General features: G+C 53.1%; 2 protein-coding genes across 4 annotated transcripts in view; both read left to right on the forward strand.

The window, feature by feature from the left end:
* Positions 1–8,537, forward strand: part of RAB10 (RAB10, member RAS oncogene family) — a 30,978-nt gene extending 22,441 nt beyond the window's left edge. For both annotated transcript variants that reach the window (XM_085544125.1, XM_085544126.1), the window contains 4 exons: positions 928–1,066; positions 3,290–3,379; positions 3,824–3,925; positions 6,110–8,537. In XM_085544125.1, the coding sequence (XP_085400251.1) occupies positions 928–1,066; positions 3,290–3,379; positions 3,824–3,925; positions 6,110–6,193 (415 nt within the window). In that variant the 3' untranslated portion in view covers positions 6,194–8,537. The remainder of the gene's footprint in view (positions 1–927; positions 1,067–3,289; positions 3,380–3,823; positions 3,926–6,109) is intronic.
* Positions 8,538–9,523: 986 nt separating this feature from the next.
* On the forward strand, positions 9,524–17,023 carry GAREM2 (GRB2 associated regulator of MAPK1 subtype 2). 2 transcript variants are annotated; one of them, XM_015859743.3, is made up of 6 exons: positions 9,524–9,782; positions 11,569–11,709; positions 13,345–13,475; positions 14,055–15,128; positions 15,714–15,877; positions 15,953–17,023. In XM_015859743.3, the coding sequence occupies exons 1-6, from the start codon at positions 9,671–9,673 to the stop codon at positions 16,806–16,808; spliced, it is 2,478 nt and encodes an 825-aa protein (XP_015715229.2). In that variant the 5' UTR covers positions 9,524–9,670; the 3' UTR covers positions 16,809–17,023. The 2 variants fall into 2 exon arrangements, with proteins under 2 accessions (XP_015715229.2, XP_085400248.1); XM_085544122.1 differs by lacking the exon at positions 11,569–11,709.
* Positions 17,024–17,158: the final 135 nt, after the last annotated feature.

A 17,158-nucleotide genomic window follows, 5' to 3' on the forward strand; every position in this document is an offset into this window, starting at 1 on the left:
GGTGAGACCTTCAGCCAGGGAATAAAGTCCACGGAGCTTGGGTTGGCTTGAGGGAATTCAGGGGAGGTGCAGGAGCTGTGTTTGATCTGTAATTGAGGCCAGAAGGGCAATGAACTCCTCTGCTTACCTGTGTAAAGTAAGATGAGGATTGAGCCTTAAACTGCGGGAGGGGAAACCTAAGTATGCCATGGGGAGAACCTTCCAAATGAAACAGAATGGAGAAGAGAGGGGGAGGGAGTTGTTGCCTTTGAAGCCAGCTGTTGACAGAGGTCTTCAGCAAAACCTCAGCCATCTTTTAACCCCATGTGGGCACCCCATGGTAGTTTTGGGGCCAGGGAGTGGAGTGTTAGATCAAACTGAAGCTTTATAAAGCTGATCAGAAAACAAGGTCTGAGTTCTGGAAGGTGTTGCACACTTACCTGGATGGCTGGAGGTGAAAAGGGACCTTTTCTATTGCTGCTGGGTCATTTCTTCTCCCAGTTCCAACCTGCCTCCCAAGAGCTTCGTTCCACTGAGACTCAGAAGTCTTTGGGATGCAGCCCAGAGATGAGAAACCTGGAAATCAAAGTTTCTTCTTTTGGGAGGGAGTTTGAAGCTGTCATTAAAAAGTTTATATTAACAGTTTCCTACTGTGACTCAGTATCAGGTTTGTTGATAGTGGTGAGACACCAGATGACCTGCCATTTTGCTCCACAGATAACTAAGAAGGCAGAAAATGAAGCTGTGTAAGCTCAGTTAAGCTGTCCCATGTCTTTTGTTCAGCTGAACCTGAAATGTGTCCTTTAAAAACAAAGAAAAATCCACCCCTAATCAGTAGTGGTGTAAAAAGGCACATACCGTGCCACGCACTCTTGTCTTTACAGGTAAATGCTGTTGGTTTCTTTACGTCTTGCCTCTGATGTTCACTCTTACCTGTTCTTTTTGCAGGGACACAGCAGGGCAAGAGCGATTTCACACCATCACCACCTCCTATTACAGAGGTGCCATGGGAATCATGCTAGTATATGACATCACCAATGCCAAGAGCTTTGAAAACATCAGCAAGTGGCTCAGAAACATAGATGAGGTGAGTAACATCTGTAAGATCCCGGAGTGAGCAGCCTGCTAGCTTGTGATGTCCCACAGAGCCCAGCTTCTGGTGTAACTAGATGCTGTTCTTACCCTCACTTATGTCCTGCACGAGCTCATCTCTCCCTGCAGTGCCATGGGGGGTTGCACTGGGGTTAGTGGTGTCCTGAAATGTCATATTCATGCACAAACAAACTTCATCTTTGCAGTGGAGCATGCTTGGAGGTAAGGAATACATGTTTGGTAACTGAGAATTGCTTTTTTAGGAGGAGCTACCACCACATGGTAGTGTGCAGAGGAGCAACACAAAGCAGTTAGCTGTGGAGTGGCTATGTAATATAACACCTCTGTTACTAAGCTGTCTTATTAGGCTGTGTAGTCCTCAAAGACATTTAAATATGCTCACCTCTGCTCCCTCTAAGCTGATGTCATGATGAAAGGTTCTTCCAGTGCACAGATATCACATTGGGCCTTCAGTTATGGCACGGCAGAGATTGAAGTGGGTACAGAAGTAAAAGCTGAGGAATAGAGCAGGCTAGGACAGGAAGAAACTCAGCAAAGAACCAAAGGTAAACTTGAAATCAAGGCCTTTATGTTCTGCAGTTGCTGTGTTTAAAACACTTGGTAGTATCCAGGAAGTGGAGCAATGAATGTAATTCATGCCATTGCGTCTGAGATAGTGAGGTTTTTTTTATCTGACCTCATGTTTTCAGATCTGTTGCACAGAGCTTTGCAGCTGATTTCAGGTGCGTGATGAGGGCTGCACGATTGCTGCGGTTTTATAAGGGATGTCTCACACCTTAGAAAGCTTTTTTGATTATGGAGGAGGCCCCCAAGTGGAGTGCATGTACACAAGTGATGGGTGAATTCTTCCTTCTGAGTTTCCAGCTCCAGCATTCAGGCTTCTTGCTAAAACATATGGTGGGTGTTTTCCCCTCGCCTACAGGATTACAGTGAAGGATAGCTGCAAATGAAACACTTAATCGCTTCTGTTTCACAAGGAGTTAATGTTGTCAAGGATATTCTGTGAGTAATGAAGATTTTAGATAAGGAAACTAGTGCAAATTGCTGCCCTGTGTGAAGGGGCTCTTCCATAGGATCAGTAAACCCTGATTTAGAAACAACCTTCTCCTTATGACCCGAAGGAGAAAGTTGGAGGTGGTTCTCTTCAGAAACGTGGAATGGGTTGTTACTATAAGCAGGAGTATTGGATACATGAATCTCTTGCCTCCGTAGTTCTGTTAGTAATTCAGCTGCAAAGTAGCATTAAGACTGCTGGAGTGAAAGTAAATGGAGATTAGGCTTCCCAAGAAGCTTCTCATGTCAGGCCTCAAAGCACTTCAGTTATCCACTTAAGTGATGCTTTGTACCGTGGCTGTTGGGACTTCTATACTAGTCTGATGCATGTCCTTGGTGTATTCTTTCTTTATTATGATGACTATTGGCAAGCTTTCAATAACAGAACAGCCAAGGTATATTTTGCTCCTGCAGCATTCCTGGAGAAGCCCTTGGTGCTCTGTTTTGCCTTACAGGGCTGATTCCCTGTGTACGGGGTCCTGCGTTTTGCTGGTTCCTTAGCATGGTGCTCACTCTGCTTCTCCCTTTATGATGCTTTTTGTTGTTAGGGAGACTTACCTGTCTACAATAAAGCTGTGTAGAGGGGTCCTGCAAACACCAAAGAAAATAACAGTGTCAGCTGGAGCCATTGCAGTGCATGGAGCTCGATGATTGGCAGCTGTAGTGTGGGGATTTGTTTTGTCCTCCAGTGGCTGGGCCTTTGTAGCATTGTTTCTATAAATGCGTTAATGCTGACATCTCCAAGCACCAGGCAGGAAGTCATTTATTTTCCCACATCTCTGAATGCAACCCAGCCAAGGTTTGACATGCTGGCGAAGGTAACTGGAAGAATCTGGGCTGGGAAACAGTGCTTAGTTCTTTTTGGAAAGGAAGACATCACACTTAAGACTGTACAAACAAAAAGGAAAGGGAAAAATAACTGACGTTGAGATGGTGAGTTCCATCTTGATGCTGTTGTTTCATTCTGCTTCCTGGATATGAGCTCTTTAGTCTGAAGGTGGAGAGATCTCAAGCAGCCTTTTCAGGGAAGTGTAGGTCCTGTAAGTGTTTGCCTGCACTTAGGCAGTCTGGAAGTAGAAGAGCACAACAGATACTTGCTGCTGGTTGGGGGAGATGTGTCAACCTGGTTCTTATCTCATTTTAGCATGCCAATGAAGATGTGGAGAGGATGCTGTTAGGAAACAAGTGTGACATGGAAGATAAAAGAGTCGTTCCTAAAGCAAAAGGTGAACAGGTAGGTGCTGAACACTAACTTGCTTTTCCAAGTAAGCAGAGCATTGCCAGGGGTTCCACTGTAGTTGGGTGGTTTGGATTCCACAGTAGGGTGTGAGATAGCTGGATTTACTGGTAGTGTGTGAGGCTAAGCAGCGTGTTCTTAGGAACTGCATTGTGTGCAACTACCATGAATGTAATGAATTCAGCTGCAGTTTCTTCTTTTTGGGTAGTTCGAATTCTGTGATTATTCTTTGTGAGGTTCGTGTGAAATCCATCTTCATGTGCTCACACGTTTACTTGTGGTTGAACACACTTGAATTTCTGATTCTGATGGTTATGTTCCAAATTGTTTATGTGACGGTCTGACTAGTAGTGCTGAGAGATGCTTATCGTGTGAGCAGCGCCACCTGAATAACCCCGCAGGGATAATAACCTTCCATTTCTCTTCTCTTTTCTGGTTTAGATTGCTAGGGAGCACGGTATTAGGTTTTTCGAAACTAGTGCAAAAGCAAATATAAACATTGAGAAGGCATTCCTCACATTAGCAGAAGACATTCTTCGAAAGGTAGGTGGTGATGGGATCTCTTTGGGGGATAATTGGAATCCTTAAATGCCAGCTCCTATTGCTTTGCATGTTCACCTGAATTGTTGTGGCTTTTTACTTCGGTATGCTAAGGTAAACAAGTCCCCAAAGGGGGACTGTTGTACTCTTAAAGCTTCAGAGCTTCTGAAGCCTGTTTGATGTTTCGTTGCTGTACAGGTGCTATCTAGAGGGAGCACTATACATCAAAGAGCCAGGGAATCTAAATTCAGCCCTTGAACTCATTTATGATTCACACGCAGTGCTTGAAGTTACAAACATTAGAATGAATTTTTGGAGGAGAATTGGCCCTTCCCTGACACCTTCATTTGTTCCTGCTCTGTGAACATGCCTGGTCACTGCTTCCCATCCCGGATGACTGAAGCTTATTTTAATCCTGAAGAGACCCAAAGTCACTGGAATCTGTAGGGGTGGAACCTGGCCTTGCTCTTCTGTGTTTCAGTCTCTGTGTCAGGTCGTCCTCAGATTCCTGTTCTGAGCAGACTGTAAAACTACAGCCAAAGGATTTTAATAGTTTGCAGTGGCAGAGAGTCCATTGGAACCCCAGTGATTCTGGTGGCTGTGCTTCAAAACTTCGTGCTTTAAAACAAGCACTTGATTTCTGGTGTGTTACAAAACATTTCACTTTAGAGATATAATTCTCACATAAGGGAATCCTCTGCCTTCTACTATATTTTTCCCTGTCACTTTTCTTCAGTTATGCCATTTTTATTTATTTTTTTTACATTTCAGTTTAAATCATTTTTATCAATACACAACATTGTCTAAAAGCTCTTCAGTATCTGCCAGGAAGGGTTTTGATGAGGTTGGTAGAACTGGATCTGTCCCTTCATAGAATCACAGAATGGTTGGGTTGGGAGGGACCTCAGGGATCATGAAGCTCCAACCCCCCACTACAGGCAGGGCCACCAAGCTCCCCATTCAGTACCAGCCCAGGCTGCCCAGGGCCCCATCCAACCTGGCCTTGAACACCTGCAGGGATGGACGGGGCATCCACAGCCTCTCTGGGCAGCTGTTCCATCACCTCACCACTCTCATAGTGAAGAACTTGCACCTGATATTCAATCTAAATCTTCCCTCCTTCAGCTTAAAACCATTTCCTCCCTACCTTGATTCAGTGATTGGCCCATTCTACCCTCTGCATTTCATGGGGAGTCTTGCTCAGAGAGTTAAATTGCAGCTGAGAGAGGAAAATGGCTCACCAGGTCTCCCTGGTGGCTGGTTCTTCCTCCTGAGTTGCACCAAGTGCCATCAAGAGGGCTGTCTTTCCTGAGAATCCCACTGCTGTGTTGCTGGACTGAGCTGGATATGGATCTGCAGGTGGCTCTGGGTTGATTTTCAGTCAGCTCGTGTTCTCCCATAGCCAAAGACTTGATTAACGCCTTCCTGCTTACCATCAGCTCCATCTCCAGCACTGCTGACCCTCCTGGCCTTTGCATTTTTACTTTGACCTCTGTTTAAAGAGGTAGGATGGGGAACGATTCTCTACTGCTTAGGCTTGAGGCAGAGAACAAGAACAGGAACAAAGGGTCTAAACTGCTGTAATCTCATGAGTGTATAGTTTCTAATAATCTGAAAATAGACACCAGCATCTTATAAGAACCACCAGGCCAAAGCTGTGCTTTGGTCTAACAAAGTTTTCATCCCATGGTGCAGATGAGCCTGTTGTGTACATGGCCTCAGAAACTGGCATCTCAATGGGTGGAAGGCAGATGCTTTTGAGAACCCCTTCTTTATCCATGTCCTTCTTTATCCTTACATTGCTGTGCCACTTTTGAGGTCATCAGTTCATATGACAGCCTATATTCGCCATGCGCTGTGATTTCCTTACTCTGAGTGTCAGTTCTAAAGGCAAGAGTCTGGAAATCATTCCCATTCACTTCGATCTGAGTTTGAAGGCTTTCCCCAGGCTTTCAAGTGTCAGTTTGGGATGACAGTGACAAAACCCCATCAACTCATTTTGCACAGTCATGCTAGCAAGGGGAGGGAAACACCCCTTGTGTTCTTCAGAGCATTTTGCCCATCGCTTATTCGGGATATGATGTTGCAACATCGGTCTGGATATAAGCCCCGGCCTCTTCTGCTCTGAACACTTGGCCTTCCAAACATCTCAGGAGCTCTCTAACCTTCTTGCTTGTTTCATTGCAGACGCCTGTAAAAGAGCCCAACAGCGAAAATGTAGATATCAGCAGTGGAGGTGGGGTGACGGGCTGGAAGAGCAAGTGTTGCTGAACGTTCTCCTTTATCACCAATCGCCATCCACCGCCTCTTTTTTCTCGCTGCAAAACAAACCACTCTGTCCGTTTTTAACCTTAAGCCAATGTTTTTGTTCCTCATCTTAACGAGCTCCTGTCTCCCTTTTGTTCTCCCACGTAGGACAGCTTGCGTGCTTATAATTTCCTCAACGTGTGTAGGAAAATCATCTCCGTGACTTCATGTTTTTATTTTTTTTTACTGTACCTGCTCCACTCACCACTACGTTTTGGTTGTATGATAGCCCCGCTCCTTCCGCCATTAAAACATAGAGTAATCGTATATTCGACTCTCTTCTGCAAATGGTATAAGAATAAAAGCTAGAATTAACGATTCCTTTTGTACAACAGTGGAATTTTCTGTCCTGGATAACGTGCTCGAGTCACCGTGTTCATTTAGATGCAGCAGCAAAAGAGCCAGGAAAACACTCAACGTTCGCCTTTGAGTGTGTGAATGGGGTTTCTTTTGTCCTGTGCCTTACGTGGAAAGGAACTTTTTATTTTCACTTTGATTTCCCTTCTGGTGGAAGCATGTGCAGGGGAGACACGGCATCCATCCCTGACCATTTCCAAGTACCCAGCTCTTTTGTGATTGCTTTCTGTAACCGTTGGTGTCGTGCATCGAGGACAAAGGGTGGTGCAAAAAAAAACAAACAAAGCAACTACTACTACTGCTACTGCTACTACTGCTGCTCCATTGAACGCGCCGCGTCTCCTTTTGGCGATCTGGCCATTCGGAACCGTTCCTGCTGCCGTTTTCTTTTCTCACTCGCAGCTCTTTCCTTTTTGCCTGCATGCCGCTTTGATTTGCTTTCCTCCATGGTGTGATGTGTTAATTAAAAAGGATGGCAACGTGGTATGTTTGCCAAAAAAACTTAATACAAAGCACTGAGTTAGCTTTCGAGGTAAGATGTTGACGATACCTACTAATTTCCCTCTAGCCAATGTCAGTTCACTAGTATATCCTCTCTCCTCCTGCATAGCCGTTGGGTTTTATGATATGGAAGAGTTATTTGCATGCACTAGTTTTCTATGGAGGGTGATGTGGTTGTCTACTTTATGTGTATGAATATAACACGCGATTCCCAAACTGACAGCGTTTTAACGTGAACTTCTTCAGTTCTCTCTCACCGTGAGCCGCTCCAACAACGAGCTGTTGGGTAGCCGAGCACGAGGCCGAGTCCAGCTAGGTTAGAAAGGAAGAAATAGCAACAAAAACCGAGACAAAAGTCGGCAGTTTAATTTATTACCTCCCCCTTCCCTCCCCCCCAAAACCTTCCACTTCCCGAGCCTCGCGTTCCTCTCCAAGCTCACTCTGGTCTGGTTGAGTTTTGGACTTTCTCCAGTCTCGATGACGCCGTGGGTAAACGCTGGTTGAATTTTAACACGATGACGGTGTTTGAACGCGGAGATCCCAGTTCTGAGAGCCGCCTCCCATGTAGGGATGTGGTCCCTGTCCCCATTAGGCTCCACCTTCCGCCTAAACTGCACTTTCGAACGTTACATCAAAAAGGGAAAACGGAGAAAACAGACACCTTGTCGTCGTCGTCGTTTTTTCTTTGATAGATAACCTTGCTTTGAAACGTGAGCTTTTTATTTGCTCCTGGGGCTTGGCTCCTTCTGCGTCAACCCGTCGGGACCCCCCTGTTGTAGGCGCTGTGCTGGCGGCTCCCACCCCTCACACCCAACCTCGGCATCGCCGTGACCTCGGCCGAGTCTTTAAACCCAAACATCTCTACAGGTTCTGCTTCCCTCTGTGCAAAGATACCTGAACATTGGCCGTGTGGCTTTGGCTTGGCTTGGCCTTTAGTGGAGCGCGAGGCCCAGCCGAGGAGGAGCGAGCGACCAGAGTCGGTTCAGATGCTAAAAACACACCAGATAATGGCGACGATCTTAAGGTTAAACCGCTTTAGCGTTAACTACGGCCTGGAGGTGGGGGTAAGGGGCAAAGCCAGCCTGGGGGCTGCTCCTTCTGGGCACGGCTCACTTAATTCAATTGGTCCCGATGAACCGAACCCCCTGAAGCTGATGGGTTGGTTGTGTGAGCGCCTCGAGCAGGTGGGGCCGGGCTGGAAGCCGCGCTTCGTCCCATTACATTTGATGGTGGGAAAGAGAAACAGAAACAGCATCGACTTCAGGTCTAGGAATTAAACTCCCATGCCTACAATTTTTTTACTTAATCTTTTAATATTTTTGCTACTCCACTCTGGCTTTTTATTTAAAACACATTCTTTTGTACCACTTAACTGTATCAAATTGTATAAAAGATCACTGTCCCATTCTTGGTCATACCAAGAGCAAATAAAAGCTTTTATAAACTTGAACCGCTTCCTTCCTGGGCCCCACGTGTCCCATTGCTTCCCCAATCCATCCCCCCAACAGGCTCCATGCTGTGACCGTGTGGATGTGGCAATAAAGCCTTCCTGCTCTAAGGAACGGTGTTTGGATGCGGACTTTGCTTGGTGTGATGTACAGGATCCAGCTCCCATTTGGGACCGTACAGCAACCCGATGTCCCCCACTGTGCCTGCAGTTGGTGGCTGAGTTGCTGCCCTCCCGCGGACCCCTATTGGCAGCAGCCCTGCTGGCTGCGTGGTGGGATGTGGATGTGGCCACACTTGGCCTCGTTTCCTCCACCTGCTGTGATGGGAGATGAAGGGCTTCGTGCTGAGGCTGTGGCAGCCGACAGTGCAGCCCTGCAGCCCAGAGGTGTCACTGTGCCACCATCGCGGTGCCGTCCGTGGGGAGGTGCTGGTTCTCCCTGCCCTGCTCCAGCTCATCGCGCTGTCTGTGATGGAACCTGCTCTGATGTGAATCCGATGGGCTCCCCGCTCCATCTCCGTTCCTTTCCCATCCCCATCCCCGCTCCAACCCCATCCTCGCTCCATCCTTCTCTTCTACATTCCTGCCCCGTTCCCATCTCCATCCCCTTCTCACCCCAAGGCTGATCCAACCCCAGTTCTGTTTCTTCCCCATCACACCTGCATCCCCATCTCCTTTCCTGCCCCATCCCCATCCATGCTCCTTTCCCTGCCCCATCCCCAACCGCTGCTCCATCCCCATTCCTTCCTTCTCCCCATCTCCATCCCTTCTCTTTCCCCATCCCATTTCTTCCACCAACTTCAGAGTCTCATACGATCACTAAGATATCCCGGCCCCAACAACACTCAGGGGGGGCTGTAACCCCCTCACCCCCCTCCCCGGTTCCGGCTCTGAGCGTGGGGGCTCGCAGCCCCCCGGGAAACCTTTAGGGGCCGCCCAAAGGAGGCGTCTCCCACCTCCAACCCTCCCCTCCTCCCCCTTCTCCATCCTTACTCCCCCTCCATCCCTTTCCCCACCCGGCTCCGGGTCCCGGTGAACGACACCGATGGGAAGCGGAGCGGTGGTGGCCGCCTCCCCCTCCCCTCACCGCGGCCTCGGGGCCTCCTGAGCCCGACGGCGGCGATGAAGCGGAGGAGATGGAGAAGCTGGCGGCGGGGCTGGCCCGGCTCCGCTGGAACCCCGCGGCTCTGCCCCTGGATGCCATCGTCAGCAAGTGCCGGCTGCCCACGTTGGTGTGCCTGGGGCAGGGTGAGAGCGGAGGGGGTAAAGGGGGAAGGATGGGGAGTGGTAGGGGTTGGGAACGAGGGGGCTGTGGGGGACGGAGGGATGGAGTGTGCAAGGGATGGGGATAGAGGGACGTAGGGTTGGGGATGGAGGGGTGAGAGCAGGGGGAGTGTGGGGCACGTGGATGGGGGCAGAGGGATGGAGGAGCGGGGAGGGGATGCTGGGGGTGTGGATGGGGACATGGGACGGGGACAGGGATGAGGGATGGGGACATGGGGATTGAGAGCACGAGGGGGATGACAGACATGGACAGGGAGAGAGGAATGGGGTCGGCAGCTGGGGAACATTGGGGTGGTGCAGGAAACAAGGATGGGGATAGAGGGATGGGGACATGGGGTGGAGACAGGGATGGGTACAGAGGTGAGGGGGATGTGGGGGATAGGGGTGAGGACAGCAGGACACGGGCAGAGGGGTGGGGAACATGGAGGAGATGCAGAGGGCAGGGATGGGGACAGAGGGACATGGACAGTGATGGGGAGAATGGAGATGTGGGGAATGGAGATGAGTGTAGGGACAGAAGGATGGGGAGCATGGAGGGGTGCAGGGGAGAGAGAGAAGGATGGGGGCAGAGGGATGGGAACAGGGACAGAGTGTGGGATGGAGGGATGGGGAGGTGGGAGGGATGGGGGGCAGTGGAAGGCTGTAAGAAATAGATGGGACAAAAGGGAGATGGGGAGGCAGGAAGGATGTGGGATGTAGGGATGGTGGAGACGGGGACAGAGATGGGGATACAGGGGGGATGGAGGGGCTGGAAAAGGAGGGGGGCTGGGAACAAGGAAGGGACAGGAACAGGATGGAGCCAGAGCAGCAAAGCAACGGAGGGGCAGGGGATAGGGGCTGTTTTATGGCCCTTTTGGGGTGTCCACAGGGGGGTCCCATCAATGCTACTTGCCTGGCACAGGCGCCTGGGGACACAAAGGGGCTGCATGTGCAGCATCGCGCAGCCAGAGGCGGCTTTGCCCATTGCCTGGGTAACTGTTGCTGAGATTCCGGGCTGGAAGTGCATGGCACGGCCGTGTCCACTGCCTGCACCCCCCACCTGCCCCACTGCTGCCCTGGTGTAGGGTGTAGGGTGCACATGGGGCTGTGCACAGTGATGGGTTTGTGCCTCCCAGGTGCAAAAGTGTTTGTGTGGGTGCAGGAATACACACGGCTACGGGTTTGTGCACCGAGAATGTGCATGAGTTTTGCACGGGTGCAGAGGTGCTGCAAGGTGTGTAGGGACAGAGGAGGGTGTGAGGGGTTGGGGTGCACCCTCCAAGCTTGGTGTGTCCCTGGAGATGCTGTGCTGGGGTGCCGGGGCCCCCTGAGCCGCCTTTCCCTGTGTCAATAAACTTGTTGTTGTTCAGCTGCTGCTGCTGCAGCCTTTCAAGAGGGACAAAGAAATTGTTTCCAGGGCAACTGGAGGTTCTTGGCAGCGGGCACCTGCTCAACCCTGCACCCGGCAGCTCCCGTCGTGGCTGTCCCTGGGCCCTCAGCTCAGTGCCCCATACCCACAGTGTCCCCATACTCACAGTGTCCCCATACCCACACTGTCTGTCCCCATTCCCTCATTATCTCCATTCACTCACTGTCCCCAAACTTATGCCATCCCCTTGCCTCCATTGTCTACGGGGCTGGTGGTACTTGAGGTGCATGGTGGGGACACCAATGGGACCGAACCTGGGGACTCAATGTGGTGGACACCTGCTGGTGGGTTGTGACCACGCTGTGTCCCCAATGGTCCCATCCCATCCCCGTCCCCTTGCAGGGGAGTCGGTGGAGGGGGTGAGTGCCCAGGATGTGCTGCTGATCCACTCGTGTCGCCAATGGACGACGGTGACGGCCCACAGCCTGGAGGAGGGTCACTACGTCATCGGCCCCAAAATCGACATCCCACTGCAGTACCCAGGTGGGGGAATGGGACTGGGGATGGGATGGGGATGGAGGTGGAGGCAGGGATGCATGGGGATAGGGACAGGGATGGGATGGTGGTGATGTGGATAGGGATGGGGACAAGGATGGGATGGGTTGGAATGGGGATGCAGGCAGAGGTGGGGATGGAGAAAGGGATATGGGTGAAGGTGGGGAGAGGGGTGGGGAAGGGACATGGGATGCAGAAAAGGATGGGATATGGACAGATAAGAGTGTGAGGGTGGAGATAGAGGCAAGGATGGGAGAGGGATGTGATGGAGACTGGATACAACTGGGAATGGGGTTAGTACTGGGATGGAATAGGGATGGAGACAGGGATGGGATAGGATACAATGGAGATGGAGACAGGGATAGGGACAGAAATGGAAGAAGGATGGGGATAGGGGTGGGTGGGATGAGAATGAAGACAAGGATGGGACGTGGGTGGAGACTGGGATGGGAAAGGGGACAGGGACAGAGATGAAGACAGGGATTGGGATGGATACAAGAATGGGATGGGGTTGGAAACAAAGATGTGATAGGATGGAATAGAGATGCAGACGGATAGAGAAAGAAACAGAGTAAGAATGTGGATGGGGATAGTAATGTATATGGAAATGGAGGTGGGATAGGGAGGGGATAGGGATGGAAACGGGGATGGGACATCAGTGGAGATGTGGGTGGGAATGGGGAGAGGGTTGGGGATGGGAATGGGGATGGAGATGGGACATGGATGGGGATGGAATGGTGACAGGGACGTGGACAGGAACAGGAAGGACAGGAATGGGATAGGGGTGGGTATGGAATAGGGATGGGGCACGCTGGGACCACCATAGCAGATGAAGGTGCTGAGATCACCACGGCCGCTGTAGCAGGAGCCTTAATGACCGCTCTAAGTGCTTGCCGTGGCAGTAATGAGTCCTGCTAATAAATAAATAATGGGAAATGCAGTGGGGGAGGAGCTGGGCGCCCACCCCAGGGAAGGGGATGAGTTAACCAGCTGGTGGGGCCCAGCTGTGCCACGGCTCCGTTCACACGGGCTTCTGTGCACCCCAAGCTTGTCCTGCAGCCTCTGCCCTCAGCTCAGCGCAGCACCCCGTCCTTGTCCTCCCTGGCTTTTCATGTCCCCTCCGTGCAGCCCGGCTCCGCAGCACTGAGTTAATATTCCCGTCAGGTCCCGTCCCTGCGACGCTTGTGCTAATGAAGGCAGCTTTGCTCCTCAGTGCTCCCTCGGGCTGCAGCTGCTCTGAGCCCCCATCACCCACCCTCACACCCCTGTCCTTGCATCCCCATGAGCCATGTGTGGGGCTGGGGGGGCTGTAGAGCTGGGACAGACACACAGGTACCTCTGAATGCTGCTTCCTCCACCCATGGGGCATTTCTGGGGTGCCTTTGGGGCATCCCCTTTAGCAATGGGGGACTCTGGAGGGACCCTGGTGAGGTGTCCTCAGAGGGTAAGTCTTGGGATGTCCTCAGAGTTGGATGGGGACTCAAGGACAGTTGCCTCAGTGACACGGTCCCCCCAGATTAGATGGGGACTCAATAGCAGCTGCCCCAGTGTACAGTTGTGCCAATGGCTTACAAGGTCCACGGGGTTCCCATTAAATTCTATGGGGTCGGGTGTGCCCTACAGGGAAGTTCAAGCTGCTGGACCAGGACCGGGACATCCGTGAGCCCGTGCAATATTTCAATAGCGTGGAAGAGGTGGCCAGCATCTTCCCAGACCGTGTCTTCGTTATGGAGGCCATCACATTCAGTGTGAAGGTTGGTGTGGGGACAGCAGGGGGTGGGACAGGAGGGGATGGGAGGGTGGGCAGTAGGGGACACCAGGGGACAGTGGTGGGACAGCAGATGAAGATCAGGGAATGGTGGTACAAGGGATGGCAGTGGGACATGAAGAGGTGATGATGGGGCGTTACAGGGTGGTGATGAGAAATCAGGGTTGGTGGTGAGTCATCAGATGATGGCAGTGGGACATCAAGGGACAGTGATGGGACAATGGATGAACATCAGAGAGCAGTGGTGAGGCAGAAGGAGCTGGTGGTGGGACATCAGCATGGTTGGTGGGATGCTATGGAATGGTAGTGGGACATCGGAGGGTGGTGGTGTGATATGAGGTGATTGGACATCGGGGTTGGTGATGGGACATCGGGGTTTGTGATGTGATGTTGTGGAATGGTGATGGGACACCAGAAAATGATGACAGTGGGACAATGAAGGGGCCAGCAGTTGCACAGCAGAGGATGGTGATGGGATGTTGGGGTTGGCGAAGTGACATTATAGGATGGTGATGGGACGTAAGAAGATGGTGGTGGAATGACTTGATGAGGTGGTGACGGGCAGGTGGTGTCGGGGGAGTTCAGCGAGGACAGCGAGGTGTACAACTTCACACTGCACGCGGGGGACGAGCTGACGCTGATGGGGCAGGCAGAGATCCTGTGCGCCAAGACAGTGAAGGAGAAGTCACGCCTCAACACCCTCCTGCGGAAGCTGGGCAAGGCAGCACCGGCGGCAGGAGCCAGGCAGGTGAAGGGCAAAATGCCCTGCCTGATCTGCATGAACCACCGCACCAACGAGAGCCTCAGCCTCCCCTTCCAGTGCAAGGGCCGCTTCAGCACCCGCAGCCCGCTGGAGCTGCGCCTGCAGGAGGGCGAGCACACCATCCGCAGCATCATCGAGAAGGTCCGGCTGCCCGTCAACGTGGCCGTGCCCAGCCGCCCGGCACGCAACCCTTACGACCTGCACGCCATCCGCGAGGGACACTGCTACAAGCTGGTGGGCATCATCTCCAAGACGGTGGTGCTGTGCTGCATCCTCCGGCGCGAACGCCTCGTGCCCTTCCACTTCTTGCTGCTGGCCGACATGCCGCGCTTCCAGCTGCCCGAGGGGCTGCTTGGGGGGGACCCTCAGCTGGAGAAGCTGCTGCGGGACAGCGCAGCATATTGTCATGAGCGCTTCAACCCCGATGAGTATTCGCGGGCTGTGCGGGAGGCCAAGCCGGATTTCTCGGAGGAATGTGCCAGCCCCCGGCGCCTGCGGCTCTGCCTGCCCAGCTGCGGCCGCGAGGAGCTCAGCCAACCCCTGCAGAGGCTCTCACTCTGCTTCTATGGTGGGGGGCTGCCCCGTGCACCCCCAGATTCAGCCACCCGCTGCCAGGATCCCCCTGATTTTACCGAGCCTGACAGGGAGTATGTGACACCCGACTGGGCTGAGCCTGAATTCAGGACTCAGGAGCCACTGGAGATCCCTTACGAAGAGCTCTGGAGCAACCAGGGCCTGGAGAGCTGCTCTTCCTCACAGCCCGGCACTGCGGGGCGGCCAGATCTCATCACCTTCGGGGCCACATCCCCGCTGCGACGCACCAGAGATGAGCCACTGGGGGATGCACCACCCCCGGTGCCACCCAAGTCAGAGGCGGTAAGGGGGACGCCGGGGTGGCACGTGTCAGCTCAGCCACCATGGCTTCATGGTGGAGCACCACCAGGTTGCCCAAATCCTCTAGGATCCATGGGGTGCTCACATCCTTTTATCCACATCCTTTGGGGATATCCATGCCACTGGCTCTGTCCAATGGGATGCCCACACCACAGGGTCCCTCCTTGCTCAGTGCGGCATCCATAGCTCTGTGCATTGGGCTGTATCATGTGGCTCCATCCTCAGGAGAGCCTTGAAGCCCACAAGCTGCACCATCAGCACCAGAATCCCCTGGGTCCCTTGTGAGTACCCAAATCCTTTGGGATCCCCACACCAAAACCTGCACCAAGGGAAAACCAAAATGCCTTGGGATCTCTGCACCAAACCCTTTGGGCTCCCTGCACCACACCTTGCCAAGTCCTTAGGGCACCATTGGGTACCCAGAATTTTCAGGGTCCCTTGCACCTTGGGCTACCCTGCATCTCCCCAACCCTGCATCCTTGTGTCTTGATAACTGAGGACCAGAGGGGCACCCCAGCACTTCGGGGGTCCTAAGGCAGATCCCTGACATCACTCATCCCATTGTAGGTGAAGGAGGAGTGCCGGCTGCTGAATGCCCCCCCTGTGCCACCCCGGGGTGACCGCCCCACGGCCCCCCGCAGTCCCCCGGCCCCACTGCGCTTCCCGAAGCTGGCACCAGCTCCCTCGCCCAGCCCCAGCCTCTCCTACTATTCCTCAGGGCTGCAGGATGGGTGAGTGGTTTGGGGACAAGGGGTAGCCAAGGCTTGGGGGCAGGCTTTGGGGTGACACTCACCTTCTCCTTGCAGGTCAGCCCCACGGAGTGGCAGCGGCTCGCCCTCACCTGATGCTTACTCCCTCTATTGCTACCCCTGTGCGTGGGGAGACTGCAAAGCTGGGGACCCTCCTGGCTGCCCGCTGCCCCCCGCTGCCCCACCAGCACCCACTGCCTGGTCTGATCCCTGGACCTACACCGAGGCAGGGGCTGGGGGGAACAGCGGCTGCTCCACTCCACTGCCAGCAACTGAGCCACCTCTGAAGCCTTTCCGGAGCTGCCCCCGCCTCAAACCCCCTCATCCCCAAAAACGCTTTGCACCCTTTGGGGCGCTCAACCCCTTTGCCGGTGCAACAGAGTGGCCCGAGAGCCCCGAGTGGCCCAAACCACCTTCAGCCCCAGCTGCGCCCTCCTCCTCCTCTTCACCAGAGCCCTTTGAGGTGCCGGAGCCTGTGGCCCCCCCACGGCCACCCAAGGGCTTCGATGGGGATGGCATCATCATCCGCGGCACGGCCCCGCTCTCTCCTGCCATGCTGAGAGGCACCGAGGGTGGCGTCACCCACCTCTACCTGGCACAGGGCGTCATCGAGGTGCCACCGGGGACATGGGGTGAAGGGGGGGGCCCGCCGGCTGCCCCCAGACCCAGTGGGGATGGTTCACCCTGGCTGCCCCCCGCTGACCTGTCGGCCCTGTCGGTGGAGGAGGTCTCCAAGTGCCTACGTTTCATTGGTCTCTCAGAGGACGTTGTCAGCTTCTTTGCGCGGGAGCGCATCGACGGCAGCATTTTCGTGCAGCTCAGCGAAGAGATCCTGGCTGATGATTTCCACCTCACTAAGCTCCAGGTGAAGAAAATTATGCAGTTCATCAAGGGCTGGCGCCCCAAAATCTAGCCTGATGATGGGGTACCCACGGGTGCCCCAACCCAGCAGTGCCTCTCCCCGCTTTCAGCTGTGGGGTTTCCTTCTTCCTGAGCCTCTCCCTTTCCTGTTGTAACACTGGACGGTTCATTTCGGCTCGAAAGGGCTGGAAAATATTGGGAGTTTGCATTGACTGGTTTAACTTAATCCTTGTGGATTAGTGTAATAAAACATACGGGAGAAAACGAGCTGCTGGAAGAGCCCCTTGCTTGGGGAGGAGGGGGACAGGGACCCTCAATGCAGAGGATGGAAGGGTGGCATAGCACACTTCACACTGTCCCTATGTCCCCTGTGGCTCTGCTCGGGCTGGGAGACAGACCTGG

Source organism: Coturnix japonica, chromosome 3 (genome assembly GCF_054131305.1).
Source record: "Coturnix japonica strain WE chromosome 3, WE-NBRP24, whole genome shotgun sequence".
Taxonomy (NCBI): Eukaryota; Metazoa; Chordata; class Aves; order Galliformes; family Phasianidae; genus Coturnix; species Coturnix japonica.

Coding starts and splice junctions, on each gene's coding strand:
- GAREM2 (XM_015859743.3), top strand. CDS start 9,671: ATGGAGAAGCTGGCGGCGGGGCTGGCCCGGCTCCGCTGGAACCCCGCG. Junction 9,783..11,568: donor GTTGGTGTGCCTGGGGCAGG/GTGAGAGCGGAG, acceptor GTCCCCTTGCAG/GGGAGTCGGTGGAGGGGGTG. Junction 13,476..14,054: donor CCATCACATTCAGTGTGAAG/GTTGGTGTGGGG, acceptor GGTGACGGGCAG/GTGGTGTCGGGGGAGTTCAG.